At 47.6% G+C, this 23771-nt stretch overlaps 1 protein-coding gene across 1 annotated transcript; it reads right to left on the bottom strand.

The window, feature by feature from the left end:
* Nucleotides 1-1958: 1958 nt before the first annotated feature.
* GJA3 (gap junction protein alpha 3) lies at nucleotides 1959-23534 on the bottom strand. The gene is made up of 2 exons (XM_045377138.3): nucleotides 23372-23534; nucleotides 1959-5615 (listed from the first exon to the last, which is right to left on the bottom strand). The coding sequence occupies exon 2, from the start codon at nucleotides 5596-5598 to the stop codon at nucleotides 4300-4302; it is 1299 nt and encodes a 432-aa protein (XP_045233073.2). The 5' UTR covers nucleotides 5599-5615; nucleotides 23372-23534; the 3' UTR covers nucleotides 1959-4299.
* Nucleotides 23535-23771: the final 237 nt, after the last annotated feature.

Raw genomic sequence — 23771 nt, 5'->3', positions numbered from 1 at the left:
CTTAATGAGACAGGAAGAAGGTGAACTTTTCTATTATTTCTTCAGAAGAACTCGCTGCAGGCATCGGCAACGCTTGAACCCTGGGAGAACGTGTGTTTTCACTCTGGGGAAAGCCTGTGACAGATGGGACGGCCCCTGCAGCGACTTCTCAAACTGCTTCTGTTAGGAATAAAGGTCTTCCTCCTTATTATATCCAAGATACCAAAAAGTGTGATTTTGAATACCGGCTTAGGGAGTCTGTCAATGAAAACAACCCACTGCAGAACTAGTGGTTTAAACTTAAGGCCACTTTTATTATCTTAGAAAATGTTTACTTCCAGTTACAGTGTAATCCAGGAAAGACACTGTGATGGCACAATAATTAAGTGTTAGTAAGAGTTTTGCAAATATATGAGCTAAATGAACATTTACACATCAAACAGCTTCAAATATGGTACTTTCTGGAAACAGTTTGTTGCTTTGAGTGTTATTCAAATCCCTAACTTGTTTGCCTTGTTATGATGTTCTGTAATGTAAAGGGGAAAAAATCTTTTGGTCAGAAACCTTAGAGTGAGTCAACCCAAGATTTGCACTGTAATATAAAATTAGGAAGAAAAGTGCCTTGCCTGACCTTAAATGTACAATGTCCATATGTTACATTAAAGGTTATGTAGGATATCCTCAATTTGTGGGAGTGGCACGTGGTGATGGTGGCAGGACTCTATTCATCTTTGGAAAATGTATTTACTCTCTTAAATCATGCAGTACTCTCTATAAGTATTTATTTTGGTGGAGATTCATGAATTAGTGTTACAAATATCAGAAGTTCAAAAAATTCAGAGAAAAGGACTTTATTTAGTAATACAAAATAATTAAAGTGTTAATAATACTTTTTAAAAAGCCTAAAGTGAAAGGAGACCTAAACCCTATTGGGTTAATTTTTTGTAAAGTGATGTTTTTTTTTTTTTTTTTTTTTTTTTTTTTTGAGACGGAGTCTCGCGCTGTGTCACCTAGGCTGGAGTGCAGTGGCACGATCTCGGCTCACTGCAAGCTCCGCCTCCCAGGTTCACGCCATTCTCCTGCCTCAGCCTCCGAGTAGCTGGGACTACAGGCGCCCGCCACCACGCCCGGCTAGTTTTTTTGTGTTTTTAGTAGAGACGGGGGTTTCACCATGTTAGCCAGGATGGTCTCGATCTCCTGACCTCGTGATCCACCCGCCTCGGCCTCCCAAAGTGCTGGGATTACAGGCTTGAGCCACCGCGCCCGGCCGTAAAGTGATGTTTAAATGATATTCATAGTTATTATTCTAGGTATTGTTGTGTAGGAATTCTATGATCTATCTACTTACTTGTCCAGAGTTGAAGAAATCCAGGATAAATGAGAGAGGTGCTGTCTTGCTATTTTTCTTTTGTAAATTTAAGGATTTCTTGGTGTCAATTTTATTAAAAAATACAAGAATAACTCAGTAAAAGTTTAAAAAGGAGAAAGTGAGTGATAATATAAGAAATAGTTTTATAATTTAAAAAATGAATTTTGGTACTGTAACTATAGTGATCTTTAACATTTTATAAAAACAGGGATCTAAGAAGTAATTGTATATAGCAGCTTAAAAACTATGTATGTAAATATAATACTCAAATGCTATAGGTACAGCATTTGAGTTTTAAAATAGGCTTAGAGATTTTTTAAAACTTTCTAATAAATCAAGAGTAAAATAGTTTCAGTAAAATTTCCAGGCTAGAAAAAAAAAAGGTCTGGAATCTTGCCCACGGAGAGAGGCAATTTCTATTTTTATTGCACGTTTCAATGTCTTAAAGGACTAGTTGAGTAAAGAACAATTTCACACTGCCCGAGAGAGAAAGACCCAGCCTTTAGAATCATGGATACCTCAAAGAGAAAAAGGATGTAAGACATGCTTTCATTTCTTACATGAACTGAAATCAGTATGCTAACCTGAAAAAACACCACAGGCACTGTTCTATTGCAAAACCTCACTTCTTTATAGATTAGTGATTTTCAAGTCGGTGAATCTAAGTCTATACTCCTATCCACTCTCAATGGGCCCACTAGACTATAGTCAATTGTACAGTACTGGCATTTCCATAAACATATTTTGACTAAATTCAATTTTAAAATGTAAAAACTAAATACAATTTGAGTTCTCATGCTCATCTCCAACCCCACTCAAAATCAAATTGTGAGTAAACAAGAAGCTTGTTACTGTTATGAACATTTATTATGGTAGAATTTAAAGAACCAAGTATTCACATCCACTGGTACTTGAGCTGTACTTATATGCTCTTGGATGATTGCTATTGCATTTTCTAAAATGGCCAAAGCTTTTTATCAGAATGCCTCCCAGACTAGGATCTTCTAGCAGCCTTTATCACTCACGAGAACTAAGTCCTGCTGCCCTAGGCCTATGGCATACACTGCATGTAATGAGTTAACTTCGGAGGGAAGTTATGCATCTAGAATGGCTGTAGTTATGCACCAGCCTGGAAAGAAGTGAGAAAGTCACTCACAGTTTTCCAAAAGGCTAATTTCTCTCTTTCTCAATCTGGTTGAGAAAGTCTGCGAGGAGCTGTACGGAAAAGTTAGCATTTTTCAAGCCTTGGAGCCTGCCCAGTGAATCCTACAGCAAGCAGAATGTACTAATAAATTCTTTGTGTTTGACTGACACGAAAAACTAGTTGCATGCAGGAATCTGAGACTTGGAAATTGCATTCCTTTCATCAGATTGTTAGTGGAGCACCCTTTATGATAGAAAACAGAAAGTATGTCTGGAGTGTGGTCACAAATGCACCATCGAGAAGTTAATTTATAAAAAGAAATGCATTAAATTGGTCTTGCCGAACAAGGGCTAACTATACTAAGTAGAAGTTGGAGGTGAAAAGTGTGAGTAGAAACAGCCTCAACATGACCATCATTCATTTTATAAACAAATGGTGACCAAGATACTATAGCCGTGTGTGCAGGACAGAAAATTCTGCCGTCTTCCAGCCATGCCCACACACATAAACAGCCTTCCCTGTCAGGACAGCTCTAGTGTGGAGGGAGAAGGGGGCATACAGCCTGCATGAGCACACGCCCTCCCCCAGGCAGGGATCCCCAGACACTGATATTATTTACACTCCAGAAAGCAAACAGGCTGTCCACAAAGAATGATTAGGAAGCTTGAAGTGTTTTTATTCTGTACTGTTTTTTTAAAGTGTCGATTGTCATAGATTCATCTGTATAAATAATTTTCCTGGCAACAGTAGTTCACTTTTCACTTCCCATTCAAAATCTTCAGAACTTCAAGTATTTGAATGCACTTAAAACTTTCCCCTGCTTTTGTTTTATATAATACATTCTCATTATAATTAGGTGACTCATGAAGTGAAAGAATTTCTTTTAAAAGAAAGTTCAAAATCTTTACTAGTATGCATTAGGACAAATTAGCACTGTTTTGGCCACTAATCATTTTAACATTATTTAGAGAAAGAAAAACAATATTTTTCTTTCATTTTTCCTGAAAGAAAGTGGGAGAAAATAGGCATATCTGTACCATTCAAAGCACAAAATAATCATTTAGAAAATAAATACCTACAGCATACCCGACACACTTTTATGTCAATTTCCTCAACTGTTTAAAAATGGCCTCAGGTGTGGCTGCGTCTCCACCTGCCTTCTGCCAGCAACCTCTGGGGCCCTTGCCCACTGAGCCTGCCTCTGCAGGGTAACTGCTCTTTGTCACTTGTCATGAAGCCTGAAGCTTGATATCCTGGGCTTCACATGCAATTTCGGAAACTCAAATGACACTACATAGACTTGCTGTAAATCTTTTTTTAGCGCAGTTTGGCAAATATCCCAAATGAAATTCAACTCTAAGTTAAAAGTATCAAACAGAGATAGAGCTAAGTGCCTCTATGACTCTCTGGGCTGCCCAGAGGCTCTGGAGGGCTGAGGAATAGCAAACCCAATTGCCCTGGAGCTGAAGGGACTGCAGGATACCTGTTGCTTTACCACAACAGAACAGTTACCCCCAGAGACAGCGCTCAGCAACCAGACTTCTGGGCTGCTGTGAAGATCTCAAAGGCCCACAACCCTTGTCCCCCCAATCCCCAAACTCAGAAAGTGGGAGTTAGCCCCCCTGTAACTCACAGTACTAAGAACAGCAAGCATTGAACACGGAAACCTGATCTCTCCTCCATCGTCCACCTCCTGGGACGCCAGGCGCTCACTTTCAGGTTCTATCTGCTGGTGGCAAGTGCTCTTTGGTTTTGGTTTCTAAGAAAAGGATCACTACACAGCTGTCTGGAGGCAGGCACCCGGGCCCTAGATGGCCAAGTCCTCCGGCCTGGCCCGCCCACCGCTGGCCCTGCTGGCCTTGCTGGCCGGACCTGGGTCTCCGAGGAGCAAGGGCGGCTGGTGCATCTGAGCCGCGGTGGTCACGGCCTGCTCCTCCTCCTCGGGGGTCCCCGCCAGGGCGCTCCCCTCCAGACTGCTGCCGCTGCCATCCAGCAGCAGGGGCGCCGCGCCGGCCTCAGCCTCGTGCGTGGGCGGCTGGGAGCTGCTGCCGGTGGGGCTGGGGGCTGCGGGCGTGGGCGCCGCGGCGTAGGCCCTGAGCTCTTGGCGCTGCTGCTCGGCCGCGCGGCCGGCCCAGTTCTGCTCAGTCAGCGGCAGGTGGTGGTGGCCGTGGTAGAGCTGGGCGGACGGGCACCTGCCGCGCGCCTCGGTCAGGGCCAGCAGTTTGAAGTCCGCGGCTGGCGGCGGGGCCCCGGGGTAGCCCAGGGCGCGGGCCTGTCCCGCGGGCGCGGTGTGCGCGTAGTAGGGCGGGAACCCGAGGGCCGCGGCCGGCCGGGAGCTGCGGGGCAGGGGCGGGGGATCGGCCGTGCCCGGCGGGGCCTCGGAGGCGTCCGGGCCGAGGCTGGTCATGCCCTGCTTGAGCTTCTTCCAGCCCAGGTGGTAGATCTCCAGCATGTTGAGCAGCAGGGACGCGCAGGCCACCGCCAGCATGAAGATGATGAAGATGGTCTTCTCCGTGGGCCTGGAGATGAAGCAGTCCACCGTGTTGGGGCAGGGCCAGCGGTCGCAGCGGTACAGCGGCTGCAGCTCGAAGCCGTACAGAAAGTACTGGCCGGCGATGAAGCCCACCTCCAGCAGCGTCTTGAAGATGATGTTGAAGACGTAGGTTCGCAGCAGCGCCCCGGCCATGCGCACCCGGCCGCGGTCCTCCCGCGACGAGGGCCTGTCCTGCGGCGGCTCCGGGGGGCTGGGGCTGTCCGTCTTCGGCGGCTCCTCCTCCTGCCTGGCCTTCCTCTTCTCCTCCATGCGCACCATGTGCAGCACGTGGCCCAGGTAGATGAGGGTGGGCGTGGACACGAAGATGATCTGCAGGGCCCAGAAGCGGATGTGGGAGATGGGGAAGGCCCGGTCGTAGCAGACGTTCTCGCAGCCCGGCTGCTGGGTGTTGCAGGTGAAGTCGGACTGCTCGTCGCCCCACACGTCCTCCGCTGCCGCCCCCAGCACCAGGATGCGGAAGATGAACAGCACGGTCAGCCAAACCTTGCCGATGACCGTGGAGTGCTCCTGGGCATTTTCTAAGAGTCTTCCCAGAAAGCTCCAGTCGCCCATTGCTTCAGATTCCTAACCTGTAAGAGGAGAACGCTCATTAACACCGGGCTGCAACGGCTCAGGGCCAGGGTTCGCACCCCTGGGCGCGGCCCGATGGTACTGAGATGGGGCTGCTGGGCAGCTTCTCCACAGGGCAGGCATCGCAGCGCCCCAGGACCCGGACGAGCAGGCACTACACAAGTGCAAGCGCCCATGAGGAACCACAGGTTGAACTCTTCATTTCAGAGAGGAGGAAGCCAGAGCCGGAAGAGAAAATGCCCTCCGCTGGCCTCCAGGCTGCCCAAATCCTCGCCCTGAGGCTGACCCTACAGGAGCTCCGGGGCTCTGCGCCCACTTGGGCCAATTCTGAATCATGACCTTTCTGTTCTGGTGGGATCAGAGCAGCCTTTTCCCAAATTGCTGCCATCCCCATGCCCATGCCACCTTCAGAACTTCTGCCATGTTAATCTGATACCTCTCCTACTATTTGCTTTTTCCGTCTTCACATCAACTCTTTACGCTTAAATTTATCTAAACTAGCAAAGTTTACATTACTATTGTCAATGGAAAACTGCCACTAATACCTTCAATGGATGGTAGCTTTAAAAGTAAATACGTTCCAATTCAGTCAGCTGTATTTTGGAAATAAGGAAATAAAGGCTTACTCCCCCTTTTTAAAAAAGAATAAATTCCTTGATGACAAGGAAGTTGATACAGTCTATGGGACATTGCTTGCTTGAGCTCTGGGTGTAAGCTCTCTCTGTTGCAAAGAGGAAGATGAGGAGTACTGGAGAGGTGTTAAACAGACTAGTATCAAACCGAACCCCTCTCCAAGGCCACTATTAGGGTAGAAACAGAATTGATAAGGGAACGATCTTCTCACACAGGTTCAGCATCAACTGACAACCACCTGAAATCACCTCGCCTGACCGAGTGCCCACATCAGATTCTAGGCAGAGCTGGAGGGGTGGTGGATGAGGGCAGAGGAAGCCCTTGGGGTGAACAGAGCTTGAGGATCCTGCCAGGACCAGGGGCCAGCTCAGCAGAGCCAGGCCTTCAGTGGCCGTCACCCAACAGCACTCGTGGGTACCCAGGATGTCTGGGGGTGGAAACAGCATGTCCAGACTCAGTCAGGGTGCAAGTGCATGGAGCCCAGCCAGTGTGGGAGATGGCATGGATCCTCAGTCTTCTGGGTCAGAGTGCCCATGGGTGCTGGGCAGGGCTCACCAGCCACACCTGCCCCAGCGGTGTGACTCCAACGAAGGCAGCCCAAGGTGGGAGGTGGTACCAGCTGCAGGCCCAGCCCCAGGCCCAACTCAGCAAGTGTTAGGTAAACATCCCCAGGCAGGCAGCTTCCACTCTCCGAGCCTGTGTACAACAGGGACCACGGTCATCCACAGGGATGGAGGGAGGTGAGATGGCCGCCTGCTGAGAAAGCAGCAGTGCCCGCAGACACGGGACGAGATGGCACCCCGTGTTGCTGCTGCCCCAACAGGCTGGATGCTGGGAATGGAAACAGAAAGACAGCTCCATGCTTTGCAGTGAGGAAAGCAGTCTCAGCTGTGAGGACACAGTCTCTAGTGGAACCAAAGAAAACACTTGTCATTTTCAATTTTAAAATATTTCAGGTTGGGAGCGGTGGCTCACACCTGTAATCCCAGCACTTTGGGAGGCTAAGGCAGAAGGATCACTTGAGGTCAGGAGTTCGAGAACAGCCTGGCCCACGTGGTGAAACCTCATCTCTACTAATAATACATAAATTAGCCAGGCATGGGGGAGCGCGCCTGTAGTCCCAGCTACTTGGGAGGCTGAGGGCAGGAGAATCACTTGAACCTGGAAGGCAGAGGCTGCAGTGAGCCGAGATCACGCCACTGTACTCCAGCCTGGGTGACAGAGCAAGAGTCCGTCTCAAACAAAATTTTTTAAAAAAAATATTAATTTTTATGAATTGGTTCAAAGGCAAATAAAAGAAAACTCTACTCACTAACAATCTAAAGAAACAGACGAATGTTAACTCTCCCTCAGAATAAACTCCCAGCGTTTTGTTTGGGCCCCTGGAGCTCTTAGACAAGCTGACTATTCACTCATCCTCCCAGTCTCTCGTCTCCTATTGTGGCTGGCATCTTTTCTTGTGTTCTAAGGAGGAGGATGTTTTACTTTAGAAACGTAATTACTACACTTGAAACCACTCAGTCACCCCATGAAAGACGTCGGGGAACCATTTTAGGTCACTTCCTGCTTCTCCTCCAAGTGTTCCTCTGGGCTGGGACCAGACCCCAGTGGCATCTATGCCCCTACCTGCCCAGGCATCTGGGTAGACACTGCACAGGACAAAACCATGAGAGCATGCAAGACCCATCAGGACCTGGGCCCAGACACACTGAAGCCTGAAACTCCACCTTTACGCCTCCGCACATGCTGTTTCTCCAACCTAAAGCCCCGCTCCGTCCAGCCACTGCCTGCTGACCTGCCCCTTGCCTCCACAGTCCCCTCAGGGGTGGCCACCTCAGGCCTACACCGGTGCCCTGGGTTCTCTCCCCCGCTTGCCACGCCCTGATTTAATGGCTGTCACCTCCTCCCAACACCCTCCTCTCCACCCCGCTCCAGCAGGTTCTCTCCATCCTCCCACAGCTCCACCTGCCAAGCTCTCCCAGGCAAGAGCAGCCTCTGGGCTCTAGAGAACACCTGCCCCCTGTGCCCTTCCCCTAGGCCTGGCTCTGAGGGCAGGGCTGGCATGGGCGTCCTTTCCTGTTCCCTGTCTACAGGCGGAGCAGCAGGGTGATGTGCTTTCCAGAGGATTCCGAGGAGAGGCCGCTGTGGGTAGCTCATTCCCCTTCCAGCAGCCTCGCACATGCTCCAGCAGTTCTTGCTACACGAGCTGCTGGGACAGGGGCCTCGCTGGCTCCCAGCACAGGGCTGATGGCACAGAGCACCATGAGGGAGGGGCCTGCTGCCCGTCACAGACTGGACAATGCTGCTGGCCTTTCCCTGTGGGGCCAGTGGAGGCAAAATGTTCTGCCATGTTTGGGGTGACCTCACAGGAAAGAACTGTCCCACCCCAAATGCCCATCGTGCACCTGCTGAGAAACACGGGGCCAAATAACTACTTATTCAATTGGTAAACCAGACGATAGGATGGGGAAGCTGACTGCAGCGGCTCAGCCTGCTCCAGATCCTTCAGGCCCAGGGGCTGCAAAACACTCTAATATATGCCCTTGGAAGAGACTTGTGACCTCTGAGTGCAACCTACAAGAACGATGACCAGCCACCAGCCAGAGCCTTGCTTGTGCCCCATCAGGGGCCAAGGCTGCGTCCCAGAGACAGGACGACACAGTGTGTCCCGAACAGGAGCGTCCAGCATTCAGACACTGCGTGTGGTAGCACACCAGGGATCTGTGTGGATCTTTCTGGAAAAGAATGAGAGGCATGAACCTAACAATACCTTTGACCTCTAATTCTACTTCCAGGACATCCTACTAAGGGAATAATCAGAGACTTGGATAAACGTGTGTGCATGGCGTGTTGTGATGTTACTCATAAGGAATGACTGGAATCAGAAACGGCTGGTAGAGGATGAACAGTTACCTGAGCAGTGCTGGCTGGCCATGGCTGACACCGTGCTCTGGCCGACCCAGCTCCTACCCCCATCCTTCTGTCCCTCGCCTGACTCTGATGTGACTGGGAAGGGAAATGTTTGCTTCTTCATCCTCCCTTGTGGCTGGAGGCGAATAGAAAAGGCAGTTCTGTCCGGTGAGGTGTAAGATGTCGGCTGGGGAACGTCTGGGAAAGCTTTGGTTTCTAGGAAAAGGGCAGGCAGTACTGTGCCATCCTTTCCCTTTCTCTTCCACGTACAGACGTGGTGCTGGAGCTGGGCAGCTGCCTGGCAAGCATGAATCAATACGCATGCGGGGTTGGTTAAGAGAGTCCTAGGGCACCTGCTGTGAACTGTGGCACTGCCCCGCCAGCCCCATCAGCCACCTCCAGATTTCTCATGAGAGGGGAAAATCTTATTTGTTCAAATTAGGTTTCCTGTTGCTTGCAAGTGAAAAAGAATTCCTAACCGATACACTATCTTAAATGCTTCATGAAATAAAGCCTGGTAAAAATGAAAAGCTATGGTTCATTTATAACTACTAAAATATGAAGGAGCCATTAGATGTAATTTTTCAGAACATTAATGACATGAAAAATTACTGGTGCTATGATAAGTGACAAAAGCTTAGGACCACACAGCAGTCTGATACCAGCTATTTTATACACTCTCTTACATGGACACAGGAAAAGGAAAAATGATACTGAAATGTTAACAGTGGTGCTTCTGAGAATGGGGTGATTTTTCTTTTCACAGTTCTCTGCATTTTCTATGACAACATATCACATTGCTCATCATAAAAGATGAATGACCATGGCTTTCATTTTTCGAAGTTGTAGTTTTTGAAAAAATCAGCTGACTCCTTTTTCATTGTTCTTTCATTGTGGTTTCTACTCCGTTCATTGCTTTAATCATGTCTGCAGTAAGCACACAAACAAATACAATACACTTTGCACGCTTCGCCCAATGTCAGAGGATAATGACTGCGGGATCACTGAGAGTTTAGACTGGATTCCATCCTCCTGCCTGGCAATCTCCCACATCAGGCGCAGTGTTTGGAGAAAGCAGTTTCCCCAACTGACTCTAAGCGAGCAAGGGCAAGGGCGTCCATGTCCCCGCCACTCATCTGAGCCTCACGACTACACTTCACAATTTGGGTTTTGTTTTGTAAAACACATGCAAGAATAAATGAAATTTTAACCAGAAGACAGACAATCTATCTGGGAGACTGACAACTGGATCCTGATCAGACCTGTGTGGAAGCCTCCTCAGCAGACGCGGCAATCACCCCGCCACCATCAGACTTTAGTTGGCTCTGGATGACATGTAGAGGCTCTGGAGGCATTTTACCAATATCATGTTTTTCTGTTTTTGTTTTTTTTTTTTTTTTTTTTTTGTTGTTGTTAGAGACAGAGTCTCACTGTCGCCCTGGCTAAGGTGCAGTGGCACGGATCATAGCTCACTGCAGCCTCAAATTCCCTGGGCTCAGGTGATTCTCCCACCTCAGCCTACCAAGTAGCTGGGACTATAGGCATGTACCACCATGCGGGGCTAATTTTAATTTTTTTTTTTTTTTTTCCTGAGACGGAGTCTCGCTCTGTCGCCCAGGCTGGAGTGCAGTGGCTGGATCTCAGCTCACTGCAAGCTCCGCCTCCCGGGTTCATGCCATTCTCCTGCCTCAGCCTCCCGAGCAGCTGGGACTACAGGCGCCGCCACCTCGCCTGGCTAGTTTTTTATATTTTTTAGTAGAGACGGGGTTTCACCGTGTTAGCCAGGATGGTCTCGATCTCCTGACCTCGTGATCCGCCCGTCTCGGCCTCCCAAAGTGCTGGGATTACAGGCTTGAGCCACTGCGCCCGGCCTTAATTTTTTTTTTTTTTTTTTTTTTGTAGAGACGCGGTCTTGCGATATTGCCCAGGCTAGTCTGGAACTCCTGGTCTCAAGTGATCCGCCCACCTTGGCCCCCCAAAGTGCTGGGGTTACCTGTGTGAGCCACTGTGCCCAGCCCGATATCACTTTTAATCACATTCCTAGTATCATTAGATAGTGAAATCAGAGACCTGCACACGTGTCACAGAGAGACTCTCCTGCGCTAAGTACAGACAGAGGGCGAGAGAAGGTACGCCAGGACTGACGGAGGCTGAGGTCAGGCAAGGCACTGTTGAACCACGTCTCCTCAGCACCGCTGGGCAGAGGAAAACACAGGCTTTCGTTCATCACCCACGGGGAGGGCCCCGGTGTGATCGCTTAACCTTGCAAGGTGCATGCGACCTAATGACAGAATACGGCAGCCCACGTTATTGAGACCTTTTTAGAGAACTGACCTAAAAACTGTGGGTTACACAGCACTGGGTTGCAGGGTGTTTATGGGTGTTTATGATCGCCCATGACATGGCCCTTCATCGTTTCAGTTTTGTCTCAGTGAAAACTTTGATTCTTAACTGTCTGAATAACAAACAGGTCTTATGTTTCAAAGTTTCTGTCGCTGCTTTCTTAGTCTTTGAAAAGTTACCTTTTCTTTTCAACCGTTAAATTGTTTTCCCCTTGGCCTTCAAGAGCCACTACATTTTCCCTCAGATATATCAATGGCTATTTACTCAGTGACAGTCTTGCTCTCAATTCTGGGCCACAGGTTTTGTTGGCCACACGAGAAGTTTAAGGAATGATCTCGGTGCAGTAGCTCACACTTGTAATCTCTGCACTTTGGGAGGCCAAGCAGGAGGACCTCTTGAGACCAGGAGTTCAAGGGCAGCCTGGGCAACACGGTGAGACTTCCTCTCTACAAAAAAATTAGCTGAGGGTGGTGGTGCATGCCCATAGTCCCAGCTACTCGGGGGGCTGTGGGTGGAGGGTCAATTGAGCCAGGGAAGTTGAGGCTGTAGTGAGCCGTGATTGTGCCACTGCGTTCCAGTCTGGGTGACAGAGCAAGATGCTGTCTCTTAAAAAAAGAGAAAGAAATAGTTTAGGGAATAGTGTCTATCTTAAAAATCTATTTGTGGAGATGGGAAAATTCAGTAAATTAGGGAGCTACATAGTATATACATACAAGGGGATTTCAGAGAAAAGGGATATTCATATTATACTGAAATGTGCAGGCAGAGAAAAGTAGGATTTCAGCTGGGATTAGGAGTTTGTGGGTTTGGATAAGAGGTGGGAGAAGAGAATGCATTTCCAGGAGAGAGCAACGTTTCCATGGAGGTGGGAACAGGGGTTGTGGGTTGGAAGCAGTGATTTTAAAAGGCGGCTTCTGTGCAGCAGAGGCAGGCTGTGGCCATACTCTGCGCAGAGCAGACGTTCAGTAAACACTTGCGGTACAGATGAATGACAGAGAGCCCCTCAACAACGCTGGGAGGGAGCGACGGGCTGGAAGTGCTGTTCACGAGTGAGGGGGCCTCTCTGCCAGCCGGCAGGGCCCCAGGAGGAGTGGGGTAATCTCGGAGTGAGTGTCCAAGGCCTGGGCTGGGTGACAGGCAGGCGAATGGAAAAAAAAAAAAAAGGACAGCAAGGAGACACATTCTGAAGACAAAAATAAAGCAGAACGCAGCGGCTGACTAGAGTCAGGGAATAAAGGAGCCACGAACCAGAGGCTGAGCCTGGTGACCGGGAAAATGATGGCACCATTTAAAGAGGAAGAAGTTGGCCGGGCGCGGTGACTCACGCCTGTAATCCCAGCACTCTGGGAGGCCGAGATGGGCAGATCACGAGGTCAGGAGGTCGAGACCATCCTGGCTAACACAGAGAAACCCCATCTCTACTAAAAATACCAAAAAATTAGCCGGGCGTGGTGGCGGCGTCTGTAGTCCCAGCTACTCGGGAGGCTGAGGCAGGAGAACGGCGTGAACCCGGGAGGCGGAGCTTGCACTGAGCTGAGATCGCACCACTGCACTCCAGCCTGGGCCACAGAGCGAGACTCCGTCTCAAAAAATAAAAAATAAATAAATAGATAAAAAATAAAGAGGAAGAAGTTGGGGCAAGTGCTGAGCTGAGCTGGAAGAAAGGCGAGGGGGCGGCTGTGAAAGCAGTGGTGAGACAGGAACAAAGACAACCAGGAGGCAGCTGCCCGCGTGGGCTGGAGGGCTGGGAAGAGGGTCTGCACTACAGCTGCCTCTCTCAGGCAGGACCGTGCAGCAAAGAACAGAGATGAAGAGGGAGGCAGGAGACCACTGCTCCTGGTGTGTGTGTGTGCGCATGCGTGTGTGTGTGTGTGCGTGTGTGTGTGCGTGCGTGTGCGTGTGTGTGTGCGCGTGCGTGTGTGTGTGCGTGTGTGTGTGCGTGCGTGTGTGCGTGCGTGTGTGTGCGTGTGCGTGTGTGTGTGCGTGCGTGTGTGTGTGCGTGTGTGTGTGCGTGCGTGTGTGCGTGCGTGTGTGTGCGTGTGCGTGTGCGTGTGTGCGCGTGTGTGTGAAGGTGCTCTGGCAGTGTCAGGACTAAGATGAGGCCGGGAGGACCGCGTCCTGGACAGTGTGGGGGAAGGCGCCCTCCGTCTCTTCCTGATGAGCATCTTCAGAGAAGGCCACAGGCTTAGATTGTGTTAGGTTTTTGGAAGGTGTGCAGGGGTGACTCCGTGTCAGCGCCCTTCAGAGGGCCCAAAGGACGGAGTGGGGGAAAGGCCTGCCCACCTCACAGGAAGGCAGGAGACAACTGTGGTCCTCAAGTGTCCTGTCCTGGGGGAGGGGTCAATGCAGTGTGGAGAGAAGTGATGGGGGAGCCACCGGCTTCCATCTGTTCTCAGTACATCAAGAATGTCAGAGAAGGACAGAGCATGGGCAAAAGTGGGGCCCGGGGCCCAGCAGAGGTACCCCAGACGGGGAGGTGTGGATGTTGGACATCAGAGAGGGAGGAGGGTGTCGGAGGGAGGGTGGAGTGGGAGCAAGGAGGCTCCTTCCGGCCAGGAGGCAGCCAGTGAGGGCAGGCGTGGGCAGGAGGTCTCCAGAGTGCTGACAAGACTCTTGTCAGCGGGGTCAGCGAGGAGGTTACCTCCTCAGGCAAGGACAGGACTCAGCCCTCCAGGAGATAAGGAAACTTGATGGCAAGGACTGGAGACGATGTGGAAGAGATGAGGTCCTGCCCCCCACACCCCACAACCCATTCCTCTGCAGGTACAGGAGATGCAGGCGGTCAACAAAGGCTGCTGAGTCCTGCTCCCCAAAGGGATGCCTCCAGCCCCAGGACGACACGGAACAGGACACAGGGACTCCTGTCCCAGTGCAGCCCCCGTGCTGGTGCGAAGTCAGGCAACGTGAGAGAAGTTCCATGTGTCAGACTTCCTGATACCCTGGAGAAGCGGAGAGCCGCGGAGGAGCATCCGTGGGGGTGCGCAGGCCAGAGAGGACTGGGGCTCCAGGACATGGGAGCCTCAGGTATGAGGGCAGAGTGATCCAGGCCAGAAGGGGCTCTCAGTTACGGGCATCCCTCATGGGTTCAAGGGACAGCGAGGATGGGATTACTTGAGCTTGGCAAGCTGGGGCCAGGAAGGCAGACAGGCCACAGTAGACAGGAAGAGAACCCCGGCTCTCACTTCAGTGCGATGGGAAAGTACTGGAGGGACGGAGCAGAAGAGTGGCCATGCTCACAGGGCTGCCCTAGGACAGTCAATGGGGGTGGGGGCAAACGCACAGCATACAGCAAGGAGGCTGGGCCACAACCCAGAGACATGATGTGAGCAGTCGAGGTATGGGAAAAGGCCCGGCCTGCATATGCCTGAAAGTGGTACCCACAGGTGTTCCCCTGGGCTGGTGTGGGGAGGGCACCAGCACTGACGCTTGGAACTGGAGGAATGGAACTGCCTTTTACCAAGATGGGGAGACCAGAGGAGGCCCAGGTTTGGGGAAGAACATGCGATCATGAATTTTCTGGGACGTGTTAAGTTTAAAATGCCTGAGATGTGCGAGTGTGGAGGCTGGAGGTGCACCTCTGGGACTTGTCACTAAGTGGATCCCGGGGCTGGATTGAGATCATTGAAGGGCAGGGGAGGAGAAAACAGGGGTGACGATAGAGCCCAGGGGTCCAGCAGCATCCAGAGGGTGAGCACACATGGGCGGGGCACCTGCAGAGGAGCTGATCACCACCAAGCCAAGTTTTAGTTAAGACTCTGGAATGCAGCCACAGCCAAAAGGTGTAATTTGTACCATACTTGATTCCCTCTCATAACACCATATTGAAAATTAAAAAAAATTTTTTTTTTGAGATAGGGTCTTGCTCTGTTGCCCAGGCTGGAGTGCAGTGATACGATCTTGGCTCACTGCAACCTCTGTCTTGTGGGTTCAGGCAATTCTTATGCCTCAGCCTCACGAGTAGCTGGGACTACAGGTACCCGCCACCACACCCGGCTAATTTTTGTATTTTTAGTAGTGATAGGGGTTTGTCATGTTGACCAGGCTGGTCTGGAACTCCTGACCTCAGGTGATCTGCCTGCCTTGGTCTTCCAAAGTGCTGGTACAGGCGAGAGCTACCACGCCTAGTCTATACTGACAATTTAAAACACTGTTACTTGGTTTACAAATTAGAGCTAATATAATATGGAGTAAAGCTAGGTAAATTAATTTTGTATTAAGTATTTGTGATTGCCTGGAACACTGATGAGTAGGATTTTGAGGGTCACAAGTAGGCTTACCCAGAAAGAGCTCTATGTTTAACTAGTAATGTCTGTGAGGGTTTGGTACAGGGCAATGGTGGTTCAGATGCTCATTTCTGCATCCCTGGTTTAGCACATTTCTAAGAGGGCATGGTGGGCTGAACTAGTCACAAATAATATACAATGAAAATGGGCTTATCTAGTTAGTCATCTTTTCAACCACTGAAAAGACTGTCTTCCATTAGCCTCTTTCATTCCTTGCCTATTTCAAGCTTTTGTACCTAAAGACTGTAATTTCCAGATGCCACAAGACCAAGCCTATAGTGTTCGGTACATCGTCCCACCCTTTTCATAGTTCTGATCTGACTTTTTAAAAAAGAAATAGAATTCAAAACAAACCTGTCAAAATAACAAAAGGAACAAAAGACCTTTTATTGTACTCTATACGGCTGACTTCAACATTTAGCATTGTCCAAGCAAGATTAAAAGCAGGCCTTTAAAAGCTGGTTTAGTGTCACTTATAATTTAGTGCCACAGTTCAATCACACAGACCAGCATGAAAGAGGAAAATCTTGAATCTCTGAAGTTTCACACTGAGAGCACATGATATTAGTTTCCCATCTCCGGAAGAAAATGACAGAAGGCTACCCCTGTTAACCACACCAGCAGGACACCCAATGGCAACAGTTCTAGATATACAGCACTTGGTATCTGGTAGGACAAGTCCCCCAACCTTGTTCTCCAAATGTATCTTTCAACAATTTTTGGCCTTTTACTTCTAACACAGGAAACTTAGGTATAGTTTTCCAAGACCCACAAAAATCCAAGATAGGGTTTGGATTGGAAATGCATTACGTTTAGAGATGAATCAGATTTACTTCTGTACATTCCTTTCCCCACTAGCAAGTGCAATGTCTCAACTGCTGCAACGGCTTCTTTAATGCCCTGAGCCTTAGGATGCTGTCCCTGAAGGTCTTACACATCTGTTAGATTTATCCCTAGATTCTTCTTCACAGTTGTTCTGAAGAGTTTTAAAAATTTTCTTATTGATTGTTATTAGTACTTAGGAACATTCTTTTTGTATATTGATATTGTATCCAGCAACCTGTTACAAAGGCTTTTCCAGTTCTAATAGATTCTTTTGGATTTTCTACGTAGACATAGAAATCATCTACTCTTAAGGATAAATTTGTCTCTTCCTTTCCTAATTCTAATTCCTTTTATTTATTTTTCTTGTCTTCCCTTTACTGGCCAGGACTTCTAGCATAATATAGTGTGGTAACATCGTTTCTTGTTTCTGACTTTAATATGAATGCTTCTAAAGTTTTGTCATTGAGCACGATGTTTTAATTTCTATCAGACTAAGACATTTCCTTCCAGGCTTTCTTTGCTAAATACTTTGTTCTGTTTTTGTTTTTTAAACTTTGAATGAGTACTGGATTTAATGCAACACTTTTTTCCTCCATCTATTGTGATTTTTAGATGTTAATCACCAAAGAGGGTAACTCCTCTTTGTTATGATTTAATTACTTTATTTTTTTGAGACAAGGCCTTGTTCTGTCACTCAGGATGGAATACAGTGGCATGATTACAGCTCACTGTAACTTTGAACTACTGGGATCAAGCAATGCTCCTGCCTCAGCTTCCCAAGTAGCTGAGACTACAGGCACCATGCCCAATTTTTATTTTCATTTTTAGTTTGTGAAGACAGGGTCTCACTATATTGCCAGGGCTGGTCTCAAACTCCTGGCCTCAAGCCATTCTCCTGACTCAGACTAATGTCTTTTTTTTTAGGGGGTAGGAGGGAAGACTTGATTACAAATTTAATTTCATTAACTGTTACTAACATATGTAGGTTTACTAAGTCAAATTTGGTCACTTATATTTTTTAGAAAATTTTCTGCTTTATGTTTCAAATTTGTTGACATAAAATTATTCATGGCATTTTCTTATGAGTTTGAAGCTCTATGGTGTTTGTAGTCAAATTCGTTTGGTTCCAAATATTGTTTATTTGGGGATTTAAAAATATTTAGTCTTGCTAGTTTATCTTTTGTTAATGAACCAACTTTGATATGCTTTTAAAAATGACAGGTTATTTTATTTTCTCCCTTGTCCTATTTTGTATGCCATATTCATAACATATAGAATAAATCTATAGGAGTCCTATAGATCTTTTCAATAGATAATGCAGATTTTAGTATTTGTTGGCATTACTGTAAAATACACAGATACAATTTAAGAGTATCCTTTATCTCAAAGTTATGTGGTTATTGTATAGTTCTAGGAGTTTCCATCTCTACACGGAGAGATACATGGGTTCTATTCCTAATGTTTCAAAAATCTAATGCTGTTGTTGCAGGAAGCATTACTCTCATCCAGAACCAAGTGATTTAGGAATATTATAAATTTAATTTTTTAACTTCTTTAATAGTTCTAAGGCATTGCTAGGATTATACATTTTTATATCTTAAATGTGCTTATTTACGAAATAAGAATGTATGGAAAGCATGTACAACAGTGTCTGCCATCTACGTATTATTATTATTTATCTTATTTTCTCTTTCATGTGGGGATTTAAATCTTTTATGCATACCTGAAAAGTCATATGCTCTTAAACCTTTATTTGGCTAAGGTAAATATGGTGAACAACTTTCATTTCTAGTCAAAGGGAGGAACTAATCTTTTTTTACCTTTTATAACTTAAAATCTTAGTGAGAGTATTTTATTCTTTTATTTTATTTTATTTTATTTTATTTTATTTTATGACAGTCTCACTGCACTCCCAGGCTGGAGTGCAGTAGCATGATCTTGGCTCACTGCAACCTCTGCCTCCTGGGTTCAAGCAATTCTCGGGCCTCATCTCCCAAGTAGCTGGGATTACAGGCATGTGCCACCACACCTACCTAATTTGTTTTTGGTAGAAAACACAAAAATATTTCTGGTTTCACCATGTTGGCCAGGTTGGTCTTGAACTCCTGACCTCAGGCGATCTGTGCACCCTGGCCTCCCAAAGTGTTGGGATCATAGGCATGAGCCACCAAGCCTGGCCGTACTGAGAGCTAATTTTAAACTGGAAGTAATTAAAACAACTGTGTTAATTTAAAAACAATTGTCTTCAATATCTTATACTCGAGAATGGCCAAATTAAAAATATACTATTTATCTACAGTCTTTCTTCTTGAAATACTTGAATAAAATAAATATTCCCTCTAGAAATCAGCACTAAAACATCATTTCCACAAGGAGGGCTAATATGAAGCTAGAAAATTAACAGCTGGTTTAGTTTCAATTCAATTGACAGGAAAATGTAAAGAGTTGCGCGTAATTAGAAACACTGTCTGCTAAGACTGTTCACGCCCCACTGGGTTTCCTTTCAACCCTCCAGAGACCTCCCAGCTCCATCTCCCAGAGGAACCCTCTGGTTTCTTCCGCTAATTACTAAAGGGCATTGTCAGTTTTAATAACTTATGTGAACCACTTAAGAATTCCACTGAAATTATTTTCTTATCCAAACATTTTATTTAGACATTTTAGCGATGTGTTAACATATTTCCTTCAATGTTTTAGTCCTCCAAGTTTTAAAAATTGAATAATGAAAACAAGTGATTTCCTTAAAGTAAAATCGAACTTACCAGTACCCCACTTTCTGAGGGGTGGCTTGGGGCAAGGGTAAGTAACAGAGAAAATTACAGGGGTGCTTCAGCATCGCAGCGATCAGAACAGGCTTTTGTCATGTCTAAAACACAAGTTGTGACGTCTGAACAGAAGACCAAACACTGGCCTCATAAACACAGTGCCATCAGTTAAAAGGCAACTTCCTCATATAAATCCAAACGACATCCTTCAGGAATCTGACTCATTACTGACAGAAGAAATATGGAATCTTAAGCATTTTGGCATGGGATGAACCTTAGAAATGGTCTAGTTCATGCTCCTTATTTTACAAACTGGAAATGGTGGCCCGGAGAGGGTCCTGGGACTCGCCGAAAGTTGCGCAGCCCATAGTGCTGACACCAGCACGAAGTGCCCAGCCTCCAACTCCTGGTCCAACTTCCCTTCCCCTTCCACACCACTTCACGGGCGATGCAGTCGGCAGACTGTTCAGCCTGTGACACTGTGTGTTACATGCCTTTTGTATTTTATTATATTCTAACATACTGGAATACATATGTTTAGAAACATGGGCTGGAGTACATTTTAAGCTTTCACTCTTTTCTTCCAGTCCAGACTGTCTCAAGGGGGCGTTTTTATCTTTTATAAAAATGGTTAAATATTACTGATATGCTAAGGACAGCCCAATTACTTTATCACAAGTTGGAATTATCTTTTTTTTTTTTTTCTGTCACACTTATGGCTCACTGAAGCCTCAATCTCTTGGGCTCAAATGATCCTCCTGCCTCAGCCTCCTGAGTAGCTGGGACTATAGGCATGTACCACCACACTGGGCTAATATATTTTTTATATTTTGGAGTGACTGTATCTCACTATATTGCCTGGGCTAGTCTCAAACTCCTGGGCTCAAGAGATCCTCCTGCCTCAGCCTCCCAAAAAGTGCCAGTATAACAGGCATGAGCCACCACGCCTGGCCAGAATTATTTTTTTAAAGTAAATTCAGATATTTTTACTCTTGCTTACTGAACAAAATCCCACAACCTGATAATTATGGTATTTTATTATTCCACTGAATTACTGATAAAAATTACATCTGTCAAAATATTTTCTAGTTTTTTGCAGAAATAATTTCTATAGTATTAGTATCATTTCACTTTTCTTACTCAACTCTACTTCTATTGATATATAACCAGAAATTGCTTCTATGTTCTAGGATAAAAGATTCATTTTAAAGTCAGCAGGAAATGGAGTTTCAGGAATAAATAAGCAATAATCCATGGAGATAATCAGGTGGTCTAAATGTAAAAAGCTAAATAATTTTTATGTCTAGTATCATTAGTTTGTTAACAGTAAATTTAAAGCAAACCAATTCTTCAAATTAAAGAAAACACATAAGAGTGTGAAAACTATTCACATCAACCATTACTTTTGGAGATGCAGAGGAGTTTTAAAAAAGCAAGCAGTAGGCTGGGCGTGGTGGCTCACGCCTGTAATCCCAGCAGTTTGGGAGGCCTAGGCGGGTGGATCACCTGAGGTCAGGAGTTTGAGACCAGCCTGTCCAACATGGCGAAACTCTGTCTGTACTAAAAATACAAAAATTAGCTGGGCGTGGTGGTGCCTACCTGTAATCCCAGCTACAAAGGAAGCTGAGACTGGAGAATCGCTTGAACCGGGAGGCGGAGGTTGCAATGAGCCGAGACTGTGCCATTGCACTCCAGCCTGGACAAGAGCGAAACTCTGTCTCAAAAAAAAAAAAAAAAAAAAAGGAAAGAAAAAAAAGCAAGCAGTAAGTACTAACCTAGTTATCATGAGAATTTTTCCACCACTGTAGGAATGCAAATTAAGATGAAACTTTGTTACTCTTTTATTGCCTTTAAGCATTATACAGAAATTGCAAAATACTGTTTTTTAGAGACATATACGCTGTTGTCACAGGTATTGGATTTTTTTCCCTCCTCAATTCAGTAAACATTTATTATAAATTACTATAAAACATTATTACCTATTGTGTGTGGCACAGTGCCACACACTGAGGACAGCAAAAATAATTAAGATCCAGTCCTCACTCTCAGGAGATTCATTTGCAATCTATGAGAGAGTCAGACTAGCACAAAACAGATCAAAATATAAGTACTACATAGCACTGGGAATAGCTACCATCCAGCGGAGGGAGGAAGAAGGCATGGTGGTAGGCCCCTGTAGTCCCAACTACTCGGGAGGTTGCAGTGAGCTGAGATCGCAGCACTGCACTCCAGCCTGGGTGACAGAGCCAGACTCCATCTCAAAAAAAAGGGCCGGGCGCGGAGGCTCACGCCTGTAATCCCAGCACTTTGGCATGCGGGGGGGTGGGGGGGGGCGGATCACGAGGTCAGGAAATCGAGACCATGCTGGCTAACACGGTGAAACTGTCTCTACTAAACAAACAAACAAACAAAAAACATTAGCCGGGCGTGGTGGCGGCGCCTGTGGTCCCAGCTACTCGGGAGGCTGAGGCAGGAGAATGGGGTGAGATGGGGGGCCGAGCTTGCAGTGAGCACAGATCACACCACTGCACTCCAGCCTGGGCCACAGAGGGAGACTCCGTCTCAAAACAAACAAACAAACAAAGGCTGCGATAAACGTATATAATTTTTCATTTCACATGTATAGTATGTACACGTTATTTTAGCTAAGAGAAATGAATATAAGAAGTTAAAATGTAAGTAACATTTAAGACAATTGGGTCAAAAATATTTTCCTTATTGGCAAAAAATTTTGTTACCCATCATTCTTTTAAGAGCTTTCAGCCAGTTAACAGTTCCTGGTTAAGAAACAGTGTTGTCTGATTTGTTAGAGTAGCACAGTTTTGTGAATTAATTTCCACTACAGCAACACGTGCGTTGCCCTTATGAGATGCTTATCTCAACATGAACGAAACTGCTGAGCAGGTGGAACCTGCGCCAAACTAGCTGATGTTTACTTTGCGCACAGTGATATTTGGAAAATAAACCCCTCTTTTTTCCTCTTTAATCTTTTAATGTTTGTCTTGCAATACATTTCATAGCACATGGACGGACCGCCAGTGAGGTGATGCGCAGATCATAAATCACCACGGTTTTGAATCCCTGGGTGATGAGAGCCGTAATTCGCTTGTCAGCTGTTGGGATAGAACCATTTGTAAACGGCATGTTTTGGAGACATCTTGATAAAATAAAAACTGGAGTTCTAAAGTCGCAGTCACATATTCAGGAGCCGAGAACTCTACACGGTAGGATGAATTTTGCTCACTAGTTTGGAGCCGGCAACAAAGCAAATGCAGCCGCGTCACTGCCATTTGTTTTCTCAAGTCTCCTACGAGAAGGGGCTCCGGCGGCGCTTTTCCGCTCCTCTGCAAATTCTTTCTACTTGAACACGTCATAACAAACATATAGACCGAGACATTTGGTCGTGGCATTAATAGCTACAGTGTTTCTTAAAAATAAAACGTTTAAAATGTTTCTGAAAAGAATGTAGGCGAGCCACGCTCGTTTCTAAACGAGCCCAACACGACTTTGAGGAGCACGGCGATGCCGAATGCCCGCGGACGGCTGGGTGCGCGCGGACGATGGCGCGGTGACATCTGCTGAGAGTTTCCAAGCATTTGGGTATCGCTAGGAGCCCTACAGCCTGACGGTCCGGGACAGCCCGGCTTCCTCCCCCCGAGGGGCACACCACCCAGGAAAACACCTTAAACTCGGCCTTGGACTGTCCATCAAGGGAAGCCAAACCAGGCGCTGCTCCCCAGACCTCCAGGAGCCAAGGAGCAGGAGGATCAACTATTCCAAAAGTTTCTCACAAATTTCCCGAGCTCCCCACAACTTTCCAAAGAATCCTGAAAGAATCCTAGGGGGCTGGGAGCCGCACACGTGCCGGGGCTCAGCTCCCCAGCTCGGCAGTCCCAGCTCGCCCGGGAGCTCCGCGGCACCGCCGACCCGCCCGTCCCCGCCCCGCGCTGCTCTCAGCCCCTGCGCCCGGCCCCCGGGACGCCCGGCCCGCCTTACCCCGCTCCGCCGCGGCGGCGACCCGGGCGCGTTCCTCCCGAGCAGGGCTCCCGGCCTCTCTGAAAAGAATTCCTTTCACACGTGCGGTGCCGCTTCACGCGTGCGCCCCGCGCCAGGGCCCGGCCTCCCCGCCCTGGTCGCCATCCCTGCAGCCCCAGTGTGCGCTGCGCCCGGCGCCCCCACGCCGCAGCCCAGGCCGCCGCGCCACGCCCCCGCCGCCGCCGAACAGCCCCGCCCCGCGCGCCTCCCAGCACGCACACCCACCGCCCCCGCACACCCACCGCCCCCGCACCCCCGCCGCCCCCGCACCTCCCCCGCACCCCTACCGCCCCCGCACACCCACCGCCCCCGCATCCCCGCCGCCCCCGCACCCCCCCCGCACCCCTACCGCCCCCGCACA

This window comes from Macaca fascicularis, chromosome 17 (genome assembly GCF_037993035.2).
Source record: "Macaca fascicularis isolate 582-1 chromosome 17, T2T-MFA8v1.1".
Classification (NCBI taxonomy): Eukaryota; Metazoa; Chordata; class Mammalia; order Primates; family Cercopithecidae; genus Macaca; species Macaca fascicularis.
The sequence above is the reverse complement of the archived record's forward strand: the minus strand, read 5'-3'. Positions and strand labels throughout refer to the sequence as shown.

Coding starts and splice junctions, on each gene's coding strand:
- GJA3 (XM_045377138.3), bottom strand. CDS start 5,598: ATGGGCGACTGGAGCTTTCTGGGAAGACTCTTAGAAAATGCCCAGGAG.